The 20,846-nt window shown below is 40.4% G+C and overlaps 1 protein-coding gene across 12 annotated transcripts in view; it reads left to right on the forward strand.

Annotated features, from left to right (window-relative positions):
- NCKAP5 (NCK associated protein 5) overlaps positions 1 to 20,846 on the forward strand; it is a 1,120,879-nt gene that overhangs the window by 354,269 nt on the left and 745,764 nt on the right. The window contains exon 3 of one of the 12 annotated variants that reach the window (XM_070071009.1): positions 13,460 to 13,531. The exons of the other annotated variants lie outside the window; for them this stretch is intronic. Coding sequence (XP_069927110.1) covers positions 13,520 to 13,531 — 12 coding nt within the window. The 5' untranslated portion in view covers positions 13,460 to 13,519. The remainder of the gene's footprint in view (positions 1 to 13,459; positions 13,532 to 20,846) is intronic. 12 annotated transcript variants of the gene reach the window in all.

Here is a 20,846-nt window from a genome sequence, read left to right on the forward strand (position 1 = left end):
TTACATCAATATATGGACTTTCCTGAAAATCTAATACATTTCATGTAGATGTGAACTATATCCTTGTTTTCAACCAAGGATCTTATGTTAAATGCTAGACATCCAGATTTTTTAAAACTCAATAAAACATTGGGGGCTAGACTAAATACACTTAATAAAGCGTACAAGAAATAATTGACAACACACTGTGGCATGGAGATCTGCCACAGGTCTTTCACGTTACTCTTAGGAGGTGCTGGCTAAAGTTAAGTTAATTAAATCGATTTATATATTTTTTAAGACCATGGAAATGCCAATTGTCACTAATAATCACTGATGCATGGCATTTTAATTACACGCTAAACATTTTCTTTATGAAATGAATGCCTCAGTCCTAATGAATTTAGTTTTATGTTGTTTGTATTAGAAATGATTTTTGCAGACCCACTTTATTAGTTGTGACCTAGAAATTCTCAGCTGCCTGTGGCATAACCCAGAGACCACACTGGTTTTGTAGTTTGATCTCAAAGATAGAAAGCATGCCACCTTAGACTTGGAAATCTTTGTCCATTAGGATTTAAAATGTAACTGTTGTCAAATATTACTGAAGTTAAAAGAAAAATCTCTCTTAGCCCGGCGCTGTGGCTCAATAGGCTAATCCTCTGCTTGCGGCACCGGTACACTGGGTTCTAGTACCGGTCCAGGCACTGGATTCTGCCCTGGTTGCTCCTCTTCCAGCCCAGCTTTCTGCTGTGGCCAGGGAGTGCAGTGGAGGAAGGCCCAAGTGCTTGGGCCCTGCACCTGCATGGGAGACCAGGAGAAGCACTTGCCTCCTGGCTTCAGATCAGCGCAGTGCGCTGGCCACAGTGGCCATTGGAGGGTGAACCAACAGAAAAAGGAAGACCTTTCTCTCTGTCTCTCTCTCTCACTGTCCACTCTGCCTGTCAAAAAATAAAAAAAAAATTAAAGAAAAGAAAAATCACTCTGTCCCTTGGAACTCTCTGTCCCTTGGAATTTTCTAAAACTTCTTGACAGAAAAACTTGATCAGGTAAGTAAATCATGATATATCATCATCATCAAGCAGCCTTGTCTATTTTTTTGTCTTAAACAAAACAAAACAAAAACAGTGGGGTTGATGTTGTGGGGCTGGTGGTTAAGCCACAGTTTATGATGCTGCCACCCTGTATCTGAGTGCTGGTTCAAGTCCAGGCTGCTCTGTTTCCAGTCCAGCTCCCTGCTAATGCACCTAGGAAAGAAAAAGATGATGGCTCAAATACTTGGGCTCTTTCCACCCATGTGGGAGACTTGAATGGAATTCTAGGCTCCTGATCTTGTCTGACCCAGTACTAGCTGATGGGCCATTTAGGGAGAGAAACAGCAGATGGAAGCTTGCTCTCTCTTTCTCTCTCTCTCTCTCTCCCCCCTCCTCCCTTTTAAATAAATTTTAAAAAATCTTACAAAACTGTGGCCTTTTATTTCCAGGAGGGAAAGATAAAGGGAAGAAGAGGGAGAGGGAAAAGGAGAGGGAGAGGGAAAGGGAGAGAGATTGGTTTAAGAGATAGCTAGAAAAATAGCCTATCTGCTGGTTAACTTCCCAAGGACCAAGACTGGCCTAGGCCAAAGCTGGGAGCCAGGAATTCAGCCCAGGTATTCCATATGGGTGGCAGGAACCCAATCAAGCCATCACTGCTGCCTCCCAATATGAGTTAGTAGGAGGCTGAAATCAAAAGCTCGAGCCAGGAATCAATACCAGGTGTTCCAGTGTGGGTTATGGACATCTCAACCTCTAGCTAACTACCTACTTCCAAGAGCATTGTCTGTATTTTACATTGTAATTACAAACATCATTGTCGTTGTGAACTCTACTGCCTCTCATCTTACTACTCTCCTGTCTCTACAACCTAAAGGGAAGTAAGCTTCCTCCACCAGTTACCAAAGCCTGTCCACTCTTCCCTTCTCCTGCTGGGAAGACCATGCACTCAGGACCCCATTCTTAGGAGGCTGACTGAGATATGCCTTCAATTTCATCATTAGACTTGAGTGATCAGTGCTGTTCTTTGTCCAGATTGCAACTTGAGAATTTCTGCTCTAGCAACTGGGCCACCTAAACACCCCGGGGTGCCCCCATTTCTACCATCAAGGCAAGCAATCTTCTAGATTAAACCCTAACCCACACTTCTCACAGATGATGTATTTAGGGAGGCAGAAAATGTTAAAGCACCTTGGGTGAAACCACACAAGTAACAATGGAGGCTGACAGCTTAGCAAACATACCTCACCCCCAAGACTTCCTGGAAGAGCACAGAGGATTTCATAGCCTCAGTCTTTGAGCTGGATCTTGAGAGATGATTGAAGGCAGGCCCAGAAACCATGGATAGATTAGTTTACTACAATTGGCCCAGCAGAGGCTTGTAGGAAGAGAGAAGTGTGAAGAGGTAGGTAGATGTGACACTTTCCTCACCATACTTGGAAATTTAAGGAATATTACCCCTGAGCAGGGGAGACTAACAAGGCGGAAAGGCAAAGGGGAGAAGTCTTATAAGATCCCCTGCTGGATCCTGGATCTGATAACCAGAGTGAGGGAGAGGGGCCATTTACCATAATCTCCACTCCCAAAGCAATGCCATCCAAACTCTCATCTGCTCGTTGAGAGAAATGCCTGCTGCTGCCCTCATCTTGTCCTGGCTGACACTGCACCACTCAGTGCCCTCTTCAATGACAAGTGTACCTTACGAATAAAAATCATCCCTTCCTCCAGCCTATCGCTAAACTGCCCCATTTTGACCCATGTCCTCTAATAAAAAGGCCTGTACTGATTTCTGCCCTGGACCTGCACTCATTTCTATCTCCAAATTCATTTGGTAGTACTATTAGTTCATCTTACCATGTTCCTCCTTGTCACGGGTACACTAGACACCTAACTTTCCATTAGGTTGCACTGCCACTAGGCTTCTGAATTAATTAATCCACAATCATTTAAATGTTTTGGTGCCTCTAGACCTCCCAACATAAAGCCTTCTGTATGGGATGCAGCAGGTCAAGACTATGACCTCTCATATGGAAGAAAGCATCCCTCTAGTGATACCCATGTTTTACTTGAAGACAGAATTCAGCTCAGTGCTGTAGTGAGCAGGCTAGGATGAAACAGGATAGTTTTGTTTAGGGACCTCTTTGTGATACAGAACATTTGGGGAATATATCTATAAATCAAATCATTTTAGGTTCTCTTGAGTTTATGATCCAGTTAAAATTAAAGCAGAACTCTCATTTTCTTTATTGAAAATATGAAAAATCTCATTGTGGAAAGCATAGATGAGTATACATTCAATAATTTTATATGATGATTTGTAGTGATCTTTCCAGATTTGTTCTAGGTACTAGAACATAATATAAATCCTCAGAGGTAATTATTACTAACAGGGTGTATTTTATTGAGGTCATGCTGTAGGTAGGTATCCTTGTGCTATCACTTAACTTTATTTCATAATTATTGTGAATAATCAAACTGTATTCATCACTATCATTTTTAATAACTGCACTCTGCTAATTTAGAGGTAGTCAGTAGTTCTCACTGGGCATTTAAATCTCTTATAAATTTGAGCAGAACCGCTCTCTTGTCTACAACAACTACCTATTGTCAAATGATGCATTCAGTACACTAAAATAAGTAGTAGAAATTTTACTGATAAAGCAATCCAAAACTAATTTCAAATATATTCTTAAAAGTATATGCAGAATTCTGACAATGTTTCTCAGTTTTTCAGTAGTCATTTTTTTTTTTTTTTTGACAGGCAGAGTGGACAGTGAGAGAGAGAGACAGAGAGAAAGGTCTTCCTTTGCCATTGGTTCACCCTCCAATGGCCGCCGCGGCCGGCGCACCACGCTGATCCGATGGCAGGAGCCAGGTACTTCTCCTGGTCTCCCATGGGGTGCAGGGCCCAAGGACTTGGGCCATCCTCCACTGCACTCCCTGGCCACAGCAGAGAGCTGGCCCTGGGCAACCGGGACAGATTCCGGCGCTCTGACTGGGACTAGAACCTGGTGTGCCGGCGCCGCTAGGCGGAGGATTAGTCTAGTGAGCCGCGGCGCCAGCCAGTAGTCATATTTTGAAATCTCTGATATGTTTCATAGACTTTGCCACTATTTTAGACAGTGATATTAACTTTAGACAGTGATTTTGAGTCTGATTTTTAGATGTAAGCACAATATGACTTAGAATCAACAGACAATGCCCTGAAGTTAAGATTTCTCCTAAAACCTCTAGGCTTAGTTTTCTGTATTTAGTTAATTTAGGTATTAGCCAGATCATATACGTACCTATTCTTATGGTTGAGTAAGTGCACCTTGATCCTGATATTTGTTCCTTGTGTTATCTAGCACTGTGCCAGATATATTCTACGAGTTCAGTAAATCTTATGGGATTGAACTGTCTCTTAGTTCTGTTACAACAGAACAACAACAACAACAAAAAACCCATGAACTTCATTGTATATTAAGCATTTACTGCCTTTATTCAGCTCTTGCCTTGCAAAAATATATATTATACTAAACTAATGTCATGATCTATCCTTTTGGGTTATAGATTCCATTCATGTTACAGATTAGACTAGGTGTCTGTGCTGTTTTTACTTCCATAATACATCTGACACCAAATGTCCAACAACCTGTTCTCTAAATCTTCAGACCCCAAATAGGTGTTCAGTGATTCTGGTCAGTTCTGACACTAGCTATCTGGATTCAGCATGGACTCCATAGGTTAAAGGCTGGCCCCACGAGACTGCCCCCACTTCAGTTGACAGTCACTACTCTGTGCCTACCATACTTCTGACTGGCACATTATAAATTAGGAGTTCCCTTCACTCACTTTTCAGGTTGGTCAGGTTAGATAATTTGCTAAAGCAGTTCATGGAACATAGGGAAAATATATTACCCACATGTTGTAAAAGATGCAGCTCAGGAACAGTAAAGTGGAAGGGACAGTCACAGGTTCCAAGCTATGACAGGGGCATATCTTTTTGAAATCCACCATTCAGCTCTCGACAATCATTGATCCCTGCATTTCTGTAAACGTTGGGTGTTGCTACAGTGACAACTGGAAGCTGGATTTTAAGAGACTGAAAACTGTGGTCCTTATGCATGTTAAACTGTTTTATTTATGACTCCATAAAATAAAAGGATGAATATGTATGTGCCAAAAGGGAAAAGAAAATGTGTGAGTGGAAGGGGAAATATTACAGTCCTTAGAATCCATAGGCAGTTTTGAATATTTGGGAATATGAGGCAGGGTGCAGGAGCAGGGATGCAGACTTCCATGCCCTCTTTGTGGGAACCTCTCCCCAAGCTGCTGGATGTGGTCACCGTCCAGAGGCTCTGCATGCCCCTTTTGTTTAGGACATTTATAGAGGCTCCATTCCACAAGTGTGATTGATCAAATCACCAGCCATTGACAAATTAGCTCCATCTGTATCCCTCCATGCACTATAATCAAATGGTTGATCCCTCTCCAATCTACCCTCCATCCTATTCTCACCACCAGAAGCTGGACAAGGGCCCACCAAAAGGCATTTATTTAGCACCAGCTCATGTATGGTTAGAACAGGGCTTATAATAAAGAGTAAAAGATGCTCTTCTCACTAAGGAAATTTCAAGAGTTTTAGAAGCTCTGTGCCAGCAACCAGGAACAAAACCCAACAATATCACGGGCGGGGGCAGGGGGATCATCATTTTATATGGAGTCTACAAACTTAACAAAAAGTCCACAAAAATAAATGAGTACCATTTAATCAGTATAGTTTTGTTGCTTCCTGGGGCTCCTCTGACACATTACCACGAACCTGGTGGCTTAAATCAATAGAATGCTTTCTCTCACATTTCTGGAGGCCAGGTGTCTGAAACCAAACTGGGATTTGCTACCTTTGAAGGCCCTGGGACAGAGTCCTCCCTCACCTCTGCCAGCTGCTTTCTGGTGCCTCCAGACATTCCTTGGCTGATGGCTGCTTAACTCACACTCTGTCTCCATTTTCCTGTGGCCTCCTCTACCTTCTCTCTTCTGTTCTCTCCATATCTGTCCCATTGATGTCTCTACTAAGGGCTCTTATCCTTGGATTTAGTGCCCACCAGATAATACAGGATGATCTCATCTGGTCATCCTTAACTTAATGATGTCTTCAGTGATCTTGTATCCAAAGGAAGTTACTTTCACAGCTTGCAGAATATGACAGGGGCATATCTTGTTGAGAGCTACCATTCTGCCCACTCTAATCACTGACCTGGAGGTACCTGTAAGCATCAGATGTTGCTCCAGAAACAACCACAAAAGATTGACAATTGTGATCATCATTAATCCCAAAGTATTTTATTTATGAATCTGTAAAGAAAAGGATGGATAAGTGCAAAATGGGAAAAAAAAATCTGTGTGTTTGGGAGGTTGAGGGGGAGTGTGTTAAGATATTTATAACTCAAAGAAATTTTTAAACACATTTAAGAATATTGGGTAAGGGAGATTGAGATTAAAAATGGAAAGACTTTTGTTTGCCAAAAATAAGTTTTTGCAGACATATAGTCTTACAGACCTGCTTTATGTATTTATGTAGCAATTTAATAGGAGCCAAAACTGTGGTCAATATCAATGGAACTTTTCTGTTTTGAATTGGCATGACTTTATGTGTAAACTGACCAGTTTTCACAGTTACTTAAGTCTATTTAAATTGGGAGAACTACTGAGACCCTCTAAGTCCCCTCTTTTTTCATTAGTTTTAATACACAAAAGTCTGTCTTATGTAGTCAGAAATGGAGCCCACACCACTTACTTGAAAACGTGATGAATGAATCAAGTTAGTTCTGCTACACATATTTCTAAATATTATAGAAGCTTTCACCATGTCATTTTTAATAATCTGCTAACGGTGTTCTTATTTAAGGGATTTCTCTTCACTGGAAATGTCAGTGAAAATATATATAAATATAGTGCCAAACAAAAATCCTCAATATTTTCCCATTTGAATTATTGCCTATCAGTAGGTACAGAATCATAGAGCCCATCTCTCCATAAGGGCCTCCCCTCCCCTCACCTCCATTTCTGTCATGACAGCTGTTTCTGTTTTTAATCTTTGGAGCAATGTGTCATCCTCTGGCTATCTGGTGTAAACTCTGCCCCTCTTCTGACTAGAAACTTCCATAACCTGATCCCGTTTCTCTCCAAAAGACAGCATCCCTCTGGCTGCCACAGGCCCCTTACTGTCCCTTTCCTTATCTCCAGCCCAGTCTGGCATTTGTGTAGCTTTTGTTACAAAGCTGTGATTGTAGGAAGTAGATCCTCACTGAGGCTGACTCAGAGTGAAGCCATACAGTTGCCAGGCTCCAGGCTGCATCTGAAAAGAAGGACACCTTGCTGTAATTGACAGACCATCTGGAGGGCCCTCAAGCATCTGGGAGGCCAGGCCAGAACTGATATTTGTCCGGTTCTGGTGTCTGTCTCTTTATCTTTATGTGGCTCCTTCTCTTCTCAAATTTTTCTTCTTCTTCTGCATTACGCTCTGAAAAGTAGCCTTTCTGCCATTATCTGTGAAGCCAGTTTCTAGCTCAAATGCCGTTGTATAAAACTTTCACTTACATTCATAGCCTCTCTGTTTCCTGATGCCTTTGGCTAAATTTGCATCAGGTGTTCAAAATGCATCCAACATCTCCTGCTTTAGGAAGTGCTGGCCTCGCAGACTCCACTCTGCTTTTCACATTCTTCATCTGCTGGGCTTTGCTTACAGGAACCCCATAAATCTTTCTTCGTGGATGTCGATTCTGATGTTTAGCACAATTTTGCCACCCCTGAAATGCTATTTTTGCTGCATTTCATGCTCTCCAACTCGAATATGCATTGGTTAAAAATTGACATTTTTACCTCTGCTTCTTATACTCATTAACTTTTTAAAAAATATGGTTCATATTGATACCTTTGACCTTCTTTGTTGGGAAGATTCCTATTTTGAATCAAGATGATTTGGGTGATTAAATAGCAAACTCTCCTTTTGAAGAATTAAAATACCCAAAACCAAGGTCTTTTTCACATGCCAATATGTCAGGTTTCTATTAAACATTACATTTCTTTTTCTTATATTGATAGTTTCTTCTTGATGAATTTGTGTTCCAGGAAATCCAACTGTGATATTAGTAAAAGAACATTGTAGTCAGAACTCTGGGGACCAGGTTTCTGCTCTTCTCTAAGATGCTAAAAGCAGAGCACGTTCCAGAAAGAAATCCACATCTTAGCAACACCTAGCGCTGGCCGATTCACCACCTCCTCAAAGCTCTTAAGTTTTTCTTCATGTGCTGTCATCAACATGCAAGGCTTTACCCTGATACAATACTTTTCAGAAGATTCTCCCCAAATCAAGCTCTCACATTACTGATGTCATAAATCACACAGAGCTTTCTTCCTTGGGCTTATATGTCCTGGGAATCTCTTGAGAAGAATTAGGGATAATATTCATCAGCAATAAGTTCAATAACAGCCCATGCAGTCCCTTCATGCAAATTAGATAGAACATTCCTTCTGATACAGATTAGAAAATTGTTGCAATGTACAAATTTACTTTGGAATGGAACTTAACAGCCATCTGCAAGACAATGGTCATAATAAATATAAAAACCTTCTGTGTTTATGTTGGGTTACTGTGTACCATCTACAACCTGCTTGGCATTACCCAAGGCCCCCGAATATTTTATAACTTAAACTCTGCCTCCCAGCAAAGCATTAGTGTCTTTTTTTGCAAACAGAGTTTGAAAATAAGAACAGCAGAGTTAACAGGGTATCCCGGTAGAGAGTGTCATCAAGGTTAGTGAGAAAGAGCAAACTAGAAAGCAAACATTCTCAATTTCCCTAAATTCCTGTTAAATTACTTAGAGAACACGCTTCACACACACACAGAAAAGACTGTCTTTGGAAAATATTTTCAGATAATCTTTGAACACATTGTGCTTCCATTCCAAGAGCTTGCAATTCAATGGTCAAACTCAAATAGGAAGATACCACAAGGATTCATTTAGATTGGTTTCTATAGAGCTGAGTAAACAGCCATAAACAGAAAAGCATTTTTGTTGTGGGAAGAGAGGATGTTTAGAGTCTTAGAGTTAAACAGAGGTATTTGAGAGATTCCTTTATAAGTTTTAGAGATTTCCTTTTTTGGAATATGGGAATAAGGAAGCAAATTTGATTCTGCTGCATTATGTTTTGGCTTATCAGAAGAGAGGTCAGACATGATGTAAGTCATTCTAGCAGGCTATAAATAGTTATTAGTGATCTATTACTATGCAGGGTCTGTCCCTGCTTTCTTACAGGATGTTGTTTCCCCATTTAGTCTTCACACCCTGCCTCATGATAGGAATTTTATCCCTGCCTGTCAAAGCAGGGCAGCTCAGGGCAAATGGCAGAGCTGAATTTCAAATAAAGTCTTTCTGACTACAAGATTGGGTCCTTCCAGTTAAAATTGTGTTATGAAGTGAGCTGCATCCCTGAAACATTCTTATGTTAAAATCCTAAACCTCAATACCTCGGAATGTGACCTTGTTGATCTAGGGTCCTTATCGAGGTGATCAAGTTAAAATGAGGTCATTAGGGGGCTGGTGTTGTGGTGCAGGTTAAGCTGCTGTCTGCAACACTGGCATCCCATTTCAGCGTGCTGGTTCACATTGCAGCTGCTCAGCTGCTCCCTGCTAATGCACTGGGAAGGCAGCAGAAGACAGAGCAAGTGCTTGGGAGCCTGTTGCCCACGTGGTAGACCATGATGGAGTTCCTGCTTCCTAGCTGCAGCCTGACTCAGCCCCAGTAGGTGCAGTCATCTGGAGAGTGAACCAGTGGGTGGGAGATCTCTTATCTTTCTCTCTCTCTCTTTCCCTCTCCCTGTCCTCTGTTCTTTCTTCCCTCCTTCCCTATCATTCTGCTTTTCAAACAAAGAAATACATAAATCTTTCAAACAATAAAAATTTTAAATAGGAAAGAATGACATCATTAGAATTAGGCATAATCCATACGTTACATGTCCTCATACAAAGCAGAAATTTGGACATGGACACCCTGGGAAAACACCACGTGAAGACAAAGATCAGGGTGATGCATCTATAGCCAATGCCGAAGATTGGCAGCAACTACCAGGAGCCCGGTGAGAACTATGTAAGAAGCATTCCCTCGCAATCTTCAGAGAGAACCAACCCCACCAGCACCTCCAGACTGACAAGATGAATTTCTCGTTTAAACCACTCAATTTGTGGTGCTTTGTTATGGCATCCCTAGGCAACTGATGCACAGCATGTTTTCATTTGTGTGGTCAGACACCAGTGATAAATACCTTGCATTTCTGTGTTGGCTGTTTCATTCTGATGTGAGAAGCATTTAGGAGTCACTATGGATTTTGCAGAAATGAATAGATCAGAGTGGAATAAGTGATATTTTCTTTTTTAAATTCTGATTTATTTGAGGGATATATATATAGAGAGAGAAAGAGACAGGGAGCTCTTTTCTGCTGGTCCACTCCCCAAATGCCCATGGTTACTAGCATTGGGGTGAGGCTGGTGCCACAAACTGGGAACTCAATCCATTTCTCCTCTGTGGGTGGCAGGAACTCAAAACTTGAGCCATCACTCTTGCCTCCCCAGGGTGTGCATTAGCAGGAAACTGAAGTTGGGAGTCAGAACTGAGTACTGAATGAAGGCACTCTGATATGGGACTAGGGTTTTGACTGGCATATTTTCTTTTTGATTGATATATTAAACACTAGGCCAAGCAGCTTTCCCAAATGTTTCTGGTTAGTGAAACCCACCTGAGGTCACCTTTGTTGGGAAAGCTGAGGCCAGATAGGTGGAATTCGTGCAAATTTTAAAAGCCATTGAAACCACTGTAATCATTTGGCTGTAATTTTCCTTTATGCTTTATAATTTTGTTTGTACCTTTAATTCAAAATGACAAACTTCACTGAACTTTATGGGGCTTGGTTAAATTCCAGCAGAATTTTTATGACATTCCACAGCTCGGAAATTTTGCTACCTATAGATATTTTTTGGATTTATACATCTTGGCGATTGAGCTGCTTCTCCATGTTATCACCACTGGCAATGGATAGCAAAGTCAAAATGAAAAAAATGTAAGAAAGATGAGGAGAGATACACTTACAAAAATGAGGTGTTGGATATGGAGTTCATTTATCCATGCTGCATATAAGACAATTTGTTCTTGAAGAAAATAGAATATATTTGGATAAAAAACAGGACGATCTTCCTAGAAACTACTACCTGACGATCTGATAATCCCAAGAATTTCCTTACAAAATATAATAAATTTCAATTTATTTATTTGAGACACAGATAAACAGAGAAGGAGACCTCACACCCACTGGTTCACTTTACAAATGCCCAGGACTGGACTGGGAATGGTTTCAGGATCAAGAACTAAATCCAGGTCTCCCACATGGGTGACAGGAACTCAATTATCTGAGCCATCACCACTGCCTCCTGGGGTCTGCATTGGTGAGAATCTGGAGTCATGAGGCAGAGCTGGATGTGGGACACAAACATCTTAACTGGTGTCTTCACCACTAGGTCAAACACCCACCAACCTCACAATATTTACACACGCAAATACAACTGAAAGGGAAGTCTCTCTCTTGCACATTAACCTGTAAAGTCAAAAGGTAACTAGTACTCTCCAATGTGATTGATTCACTTCTGACCCAAACAGGCCATGAATATTCTGTTTTTAAGCACATATTCCTCCCCAGCTATTATCTATGAGCAGCACAGTTCCCCTCCTGGTGTTGAAGAGTGTGTCTGAGAATAGGAATTTATGGATAACATTGACTTAGCTACGTAATCCCTCCAGCTCATCTGTCTCTCACAGATGGAGAGAGCCCTGGGGATGGAGGCTGCAGGCCCTGGCAGGCTGCTCCCCTCACACCCCAGCCCGGGTTCCTTCATTAACCCCTTTGGAAGCTTTCATGTTTTGATCTGAATTGTTTGCTTCTTCATTAAGAAATGCTTTTTCTATGTAGACTAATACACACATTAACAACTGGTTTCTCATAGATGATGATGACAGAAGCCACCATTCAGTGAATACTTACTACTGGCAGGCACACTGCTAGGTATTATCCTTGTCTGCTTTAATATTTCAAGGGAAATGGTGAGAATGGTCTAATAGCTCAAAACAAGGTGGACATACCTGACTTAAATATTTCTGTCCACTGATGTCCGCCAGGCCCTGATTGATATATTTTCACTCATGATTTTAGATCTGACTCTATATTCCTGGGCCTGTCTTTGAGGCCAAGGACTGAATTTTCTTTAGCCTTGTGTGATCTAATTCTGATCTATTTATTTTTTATATTTCTCCAGCAAAGTGGTACATTGGGTTTCTGTAAAGAAGCATCACTAATTACTGACCCACTGATTCATTTGCAAGATTTGCATGATTATTTCCAAAGCCCATACTGAAGGATTCTAATGCCTTGTTCTGTTGCTACACAAAAAATTTTTTGAAATAAATACTATAATCCCAACTTCACAACTTGCTTGTTTTAGGCCCTCAGCCTATAGCACAGCTACACACATGCACGCACACACACACACACACATATACACACTTTAACATTCTTTTTCTTGTTAGTATGTTGCTATTCTCAGCTGTTATCATGGATCATCTCCCTATAGAGTTTTTCTTAATCTTGACATCTGAACTGGGTGACTTTGCTAGACATTCTCATGTACTTGACCTGCAATAGCATAATCTTACTATATATATATGTATATATATATATATATAAATTTTATTAGTATGAAGAGAACAGATTTCATGTATTTCATAAGTAAAACTCTAAGAAGATAACTATATTTCCCTCTCTCCCTTACTTTCTCCCTTCCTCAGTCCCTGTCCTTCCTTTTTTTTTTTTTTTTGCTAAAACATAATTTCAACTCACTCTGTAATCACAGATGTAATGCACCACTAACCATCATATTCAACAAGTAAAAAGTAGAAAGACCACAGTTCCATGAGTGTTTGTAACAATATTTTTGCAGTTCAGACACCTTCTACAAGTAATTCAAGTATAAGGATGGGTATTGGTTCACTACTACCTAAAACAGTGTTTGCCTTCCAAGATTAAGTCAGAATATTTGTTGAAAGAATGAATGCATAATGTCTGCATCCCTTCTCACATTTGCCAGTGTTGTTGCTTATGTGAATCACCCATTATGCAGGGAGCAGTGCTCTACCTAATTTGCTTTTGTGTGTGGGGTGACCCAGACAAGGCCTACTTATTAAGACTGGTGAATGAAGGAATAAACAAATGGGGACTAAGATCATGGATAAAAATCTCTTACATCATCTTTTGTCATGGTTTCTTAGCAGTCACAGTTCACAAGGAAGAAATAGTTCTAATGTTGATTTACTTCATGACTGCTTCCTACCACTGGTTGCTTTTTCTTTCTCAATACTTGCAGCACCAAGATTTTTGGTGGGCCTTTGTTTTACTTGATAGGAAGATGATTTAGAAAACCCACATGGCAGGAAGGGTGAGTACAATTGTTTATTAATTTCTATTTGTTTTTGAAGCTGGGTTGCAGAGTTCTGAAATAGGTGGTAGAACTAATACTTTCATTAATATTGGAACTGGTGACTTTATGTATATAACAATCTGTAACGCTGCACTAACTCAGTGTGAGAGAGGAATGTAATTTATGTGTGGTTATAAACATCAACAGTTCCCAGGATATTGCAGATCCATTTTATGGAGTTGAAACATGCTTACTTTTTGTTTGTAATTAAAACTGCAAGACTTTTATTAACTGCTGCTTACACTTCATTGGTTCTGTGAATATTTCTAGGGCCTCTGGTGATGACTATTAGGCAGGTGTAGATGAATGTGAAATAATGTGCATATACAAGCACATTTTTGATAACCGAAAGCTTTCCTGTGCTTAACTAAAATTCAAACAACTTAAAATGAACAGGCAGAACCAACAAGATCTAACAATGCTGCTGGGTGTAGAATTTTGACGAGGTCACACTGAGTTTATTACTCAAATGGCTGAGTGGTTTCCATTCAACTCTCTAATAAAATAAATATAATATATAATTTCTCCTGTGAAAGTTCTGTTCACTCATTCACATCTTTTGTATAACATCCAAAAGTCTAGTTTCGAAAAAGAGTTGATTGGTTTGAATGTGGGACTGTCAGATGAGTCAGTGGCTCTTGATCCAGCAAAGGAGCCTGCTTTCTCTGTGGAGGCAACTTTTGATTCAGTTCTCTGCTGAGAACTTTTGCTGAAATGCAACCAAATTAGGGAAACTAAGGGTCAGTTTGAGGCTATTGCTTTCTGTAAAGTGTCATTTTACAGTATTCTTGTGGTCTGGTAATACTTATTCTCTCTTCATATTCATGGAACCAGATAGTGAGCTAGACTCTCCCACTGCTGAATTAGATTGGCTTTTCTATATTTGAGTGTAATGGGCCTTTGAGAGTATATGTTAAGAATCTGGAAGAAAATAAATTATCTCTGGACTTGGATAAATGAATACAGAATCTAAAATAAATTTATTACATTTTAATCTTCTTAAAGGAGAGGAAACTGTTAGATCTTTCCTCATTTATTTATTTCAGCAGCACCTACTGGGTCCTTGAGCTGTTTCAGCTATTGTCCTAGATTCTGAAAATATAAAGAAAAAAATCTTAATAATAATAATAACAGTACAGTCATATGCACTGTCTTTATGGAAGTCACCATCTAATAGGGAACACAGAAACAAAGCCATATAATTGCACTTTCTTTTTAGTGGTTTAGCACCTGAGACATGAACTTCGTATAATGGCAATTCAATTAATCAAAGCATGTGAATATACAAGGAAGGGGTGAATAGTACAGAGAAGGAAGACAACATGAGCAAAGCTATGGGGTTGGAGGTAAGAAGGAGCCTAGTAGTGAAAAGGAAGTGGTGAGCCTGGATGTTGCTGTAACTTTAGTCATGGGTTTCTAATTCATTCTAGTTGGGGCTGGAGCATTGGGCCAGGGCGAGATGTTGGAGGGCATTTTATTAAGGACTTAAATTTCTCATGTGAGCAACAGTAAGCCAAACATAATTCAATTTTCTCTTGAGATAGTTTACTGTGGTGATTCTGCATGAGATGAGACTGCAACCAGCAAGTTTAGAGGTGGCATCAGTAATTTGAAAAGAAATGGTTGGGGCTTGAATAAAGGACCCAACATTTTGGAGACAATAATAACAGATTTTGATGATGAGGGATGGGAGAACAGGAGAGAGAAGGGGGAATCAAGGCCTCCATGTTTGAAACTTGGATGTTGATCACATGGATGTTGGGGTCACCAGCATAGAGAAGGAATGGCTTTTGTGTCATTTTGACATGTTAAGTTTGACTTGTCCATGAGTCACTCAAGTCAACATGTCTAGTACAAGTTGAGTATCACTAATCCAAAAATCCACAAAATCCAAAATCAGAAACTTCTTGAGTTCCAATAGGGCATCATAAATAGAAAATTCCACATTTGACCTCTCTCATATGACCGATCAAAACACAGGTGCCCTGAAACTATTGTTTAAAATTGCCTTTAAGTTCAATGTGTAGGGTGTATATGAAACACAAGTGAATTTTGGGGTTAGACTTTGGAGCCATCCCCAGAATATCTCATTATGTATTTGTGAATATTCTAAAATCAAAGCAAAAAATTCCTAAATCTGTAACACTTCTGATCTAAGCATTTCAGATAAGAGGTATGCAACCTATGTGTAGGTATAAATGCTAGTCTGAATGGCAAGGTAGATGTCTGGACTGAAGATTTGAACTTGGAGAACCACAGGAAGTAGATGAAAGTTATAGAAGCAGAGAATTCTCTGGGAGGAAGTGCAGGTGAGAAGAATTTGGGGGTCAAGGAGAGGAATAATTGGGACATCAACATAGAAGAAGAACTTATCTACAAAGATATATCTAGGCATTCTCAGTGCCCAACTTTCTTGAAGTCTACAGAATTTTCAATGAAAATCAGTACATCATGAATCAATAAATTCTGAACAAGTAAATGAAAGTAAAAGGTGCAATTAATAAAGAAGTCTTAGGAGGTGATTTTCTTGCTTGGCTACACATTGGAATCACTGAAATGCTATTATAAGTTAGAAGTGATGAAGCCCCACTCCTCAGAGATCTTCCTTAATTTGTCTGGGGGAGGGCCTTGATGTAAGGAAGAATGCATGTGCATATGCACTCACACATACACACACACAGTGTGTCTCTGTCTCGTGTGTGCATGCATGTGTGTGTGTGTTTAATTCTGCAAGGGATTTTAATGTGTGGCCAGGCTTAAGAAATTCTCACAGGGGTGGGGGATATTTTTTCTGCCAAGGACCATTTAGATATTTTTAACATTACTCACAGGCCACCCAAAATTATCAACTTAAAAATTCATATAGATTTATTGAATTTCAAATCTTACCTGCAATTGCCTGGGCAGGGCCAAACCAAGTGATTTCACTGACCCATATGAGTCCCACAGACCAGACATTCCCCACCCATTAAAAGGCAACTGGAAATGCTGCCTGGTAGGTAGAAGTATTGGCTGAGGGAGTAAGGAAGAGAAAAACAAGAAATGTTGTAGCTGTAGATAAAGGGGGAAATTAAGATTAGAGAAAGCATATTTAAAAAAAAAATCAGACAATAATATAGGTCTAAGAATGTGTCAGATATTTGAAAGCTGGATTGAAAAGAGGAACTGGTATGGAAATGTGGTCACATTAGTCCAGAGTATACAGTCATGTGTTGTTGCCTTTATGTCCTCTCCAGTACACATGTGATAGGAACTTTAACAGGGAGTCCAAGAGATCATCAACACTGACTAGCACCTAACATGTTCATACACACTACAGTAGTAAATCTCCACTCACCATGTAGAAGGTACCAGAAGAAATCTTTTCTTCTTAGGGCCTCAAGGGTACCAAGCATGAGTTTGTCCTATGAAATAATGCAGGCCCTGGCAATAATGGGTCTTGAGGGGTAGGGTCACTTGATTTCTTTTCTTTGTGTGTGTATGTATGTTTGATGGCTAAGCATTACCATTTAGATGTTCCTTGCCAACATTAGTTGTGGGTACATGTTGGCGTTCTTCATGTTGGGGCTACTTCAGTACTGAGGATTTGATCAAGCTGCTTCAAATATTCTACAAAGAGAAGGAGGGAGAGAGAGATATGAAGTGAGGGCTCTCCCAGGCCTGCACCCACATGAATGAATCAGTAACCACTGGACTGTACTTTCTAATTATTTTAATATCACGGAAACACTGTGATCCAGTTGGCTGTGACACAAGGTAGAAATATGTGGACCATTCAGCACAGTTAATTATCAGCTTTGAATGTTAGAAACTACTTTAAGATTATGATATAGAGCAAGAGAACACTGTGTTCACTGCTCTTCTTCCGTGTGAGTCTCTAATAAATACTGGAGCATTATGAACTTCCCCCTGGTATGCTCTGTTGCAGAAATTTCTCAGGTTAATCATTATCCTTCACCTAGGACTAATATGGATGTGTATGTACTTGACATTTCTGTCTCAAAAGTATGAGATGTAAGACCTCAGTGAGAGAATCAGTCTGAAACGGCAAGGCACAGGTTGTGATGGCAGCATGCCTAAACTCAGAGGAATGGCTTGCCTTGGCCTTTAGGATTACACATTTCTCAGGATCAGGCCATTTTGCAGAAATACGCAGGTGGGCTGTTCAGGTGGGCTTTATAAATAACCGATATAGACAACGAGCTACTTTTCCTCAGAAATCCTAGCACGCGTCACTCTTACATGCGCCTGTGAGCTGTAATTGATTGTTCTTCTGGTTGCTTCATCATCAGGGTCTGCACCTAAACACCAGGCCTTCAGTTGTTTATTCATTCATCATTCATTCAATATTAACCACTATGTGCCAGGCCTCTGTTTAGGCACTGAAGGAAAAAGTGGTGAGCTAAAAATGGTACAGGCTGGGGCTTGTGTTGTGGCATAGTGGGTAAACCACATCATGTGACACCGGCGTCCCGTAAAGGCACTAGTTCATGACCTGGCTCTTCTACTTCCAAACCAGTTCCCTACTAATGGCCTGGGAAAAAAAGTAGAAGATGGTCCAAGTGTTTGTGCTCTTGCCACTCATATTGGAGACCTGACTGAAGCTCCTGGCTTGTGGCTTCAGCATGGACTAGCGCTGGACCCTTACAGCCATCTGGGGAGTGAAACAATCGATGGGAGATAGCTCTGTGTCTCTTTCTGTCTCTCCTAAACTCTGACTTTGAAAATAAATAACTCTATCTTTTAAAAAAATTAGCACAAGCTGCTCTCATGGAGTTTGCATAGTATTGAGAATGAAGTGGTGGGTGAGGACTCAAGACAGTAAGTAAAAAACCTTTAATGTGTATAAACTTACTGATACAAGTCTCCTAAGGAAAAAAACACTTGCCCATGAACACCTGTACTTACCCATGAAAGTATAAATACTTATCCATGAGAAGTGACATACACTGAGGAGGTTGAAAAGTGTTCTTTAGGGAAGTGAGTCTGGAACAGAGATGTAAAGGTTGGAAAAGATCCCAAAAGAGGAGGTGACATCTGAAAAGGTTGAATAGTACAAGTAATTATAAAGAAGTGGGGAACCTAGGGAAGAACAGCATGGTAGTATGCAGAAGATTAGGATAAGTTCAAGGGAACCTAGATGGGGTCAGATTAGGTATGGTCTTGAATATCAGGTTAAGACCAATGAGAAGGTATTGAAAGGTTTTATGTGGAGGTGAGTGAAATAGTTACAATTATGATTTGAATAAAGTCACTGTGCCTACTGTGTGGTGAACAGAATGGGGAGGCATGTATAATAGACTGATGAAAACCAGTTACTAAATGACGAGAGAAGTCATCAGAAGCAAGAGATAACAGCACTTAAGGCTTACATAGTAACAAGGCAGAAAATATAGCAAAGGGGATAACCAAAGATATCTAGGGATGCAATCGACAATTGAAATTGAACCTCTGGTAGTTGGGCTCTAGCATAACTAGGTGTGTGATTTAGCCATTTGGATTTCTCTGGATTGATATTTCCTCTTGTGTGAGAGAAATAGTTGAAATAGATACTGCAAGATAGGTAAGGGTAAAATTGATGGCGTTGATTGAGTTGAGGTTGAGCCTTCTCCTAGTCTTCAGCCCTGCATAACTATATGAATAGTGGTTTTGTGTATAGAGAACTACTGGAAGAGGGGGACTCAGTTTGTTTTGGATTTGGCATAGATGTACATTGCCAACCATAAATGTAGTTATGAATGTGTTAAATTGGGTACCTTTGAGAGACCTAAGAATACAAGGCTCCTAGAAGTAGCTGTGTAGGGCCACCTGGAGGAACTTTCCTTTTTGTAGCTTACTCCTATTCCAGCAGCACAGGGGCCCCTGGTGGCTGGCTACAGCCTTGTGACAAGAATCATGGTCTGCCATTGCATGCATTTGGCTTTTCCTTAGAACTAGGGGAAAACTCAGTTTTCTGTTTCTGTATTCATATGCATATTTGTGGCCAGCTTAATCTTCCAGTGGCCACTGTGGCTTAGCAGCTGTCTGGTATAAGGGGATAAATTCTGTTTAGACTTTGTCCCCAGTTGGGCTGTACCATAACTAGATGTGTGATTGGCCCTTGTGATTTCTCTGAATCCATACTTTCTCTATGTGAGAGAAGCAGTTGAACTAGATAGTCTAAAGAGTTCTTTTGACTTTTAAGTTCATTAATTTTGATTTCTAATCCCAATCCCCATGAAATAGACAATTTGAGGAATGGTGATAAATAGGTTTGTAGATACAGAGAAAAGTCCTTGGCCATTTTGCATCCCTCACATTTGGTTTGCTCACTCAGTGGGGACTTAAATTGCACAAGCTTCATTTATCATCCGTTAATCAGGATATTTATCATGTGTAACAATTTTTAAATAAAGACATTGAAACATTTCTTCTGAATTGCTAACTTTGATCCATGGGCCATGGCTGCCTGTGATATCCTATTGAGAAAGATTCCGGTGCTGTTTCTTGAGTAGGAGGAAAAAGTTCCATAATTAAGTGGTGATACCTGGCATTGGTATGGGGTGGGGCATGCCATAGCAAGGCCATGGCTTGTCATCCTAGTCCTGAGAGCCAGTTGTTTTCCCTGCCAGCACGTGAGCACTATCTGGTGGTTAAAACCAAGAATTGCAGTATTATACTATGCTTTTCCAAATTTGCTTTGGTGCTGAAATTGTTCTCTCTCTGTCTCTCTCTTTTAAAATTGATTTTATTTATTTGAAAGGCAGAGTTAGAGACAGAGAGAGAGAGAGAGAGAGATTTCTATCCTTTGGTGCTCCCTGAATGTCCACAAACAGCCAGGGCTAGGCCAGGGGGAAGCCAGGATCTAGGAGCCAGTAGCTTCTTCCAGGTCTCCCACGTGGGCGCAGGAGCCCAAGCACTTCTGCCATCTTCCGCTGCTTTTCAAGAAAAAACTAGCAGGAAGCAGGATAGGAAGGGGAGCAGCTGGGACTCAAACTGATGCCCATATGGGATGTCGGCAGCCTTTCCCACTACAATACAATGCCAGCCCCTGTCCTCTCTTTTATTGTGTTGTATTCTAATATCATTTCCCATAATTTGATAGGATAGAATAATAGGTGGGGGATGAGTCTGTGTAATTTTGGTCAATGGTTGACATTTTTAGCACTTCTTGCAGAATATGTATGAAGTCTACATTTCTGTTTCTAAATGGACTTTCTAATGGAAAGAAATCTCTTTTGCTGTAGTTTGAGATTGTTACAGGAAATCAGGATAAGTCCTCTAAACCAGGGCG

This window comes from Oryctolagus cuniculus, chromosome 3 (genome assembly GCF_964237555.1).
Source record: "Oryctolagus cuniculus chromosome 3, mOryCun1.1, whole genome shotgun sequence".
In the NCBI taxonomy this organism is placed as follows: Eukaryota; Metazoa; Chordata; class Mammalia; order Lagomorpha; family Leporidae; genus Oryctolagus; species Oryctolagus cuniculus.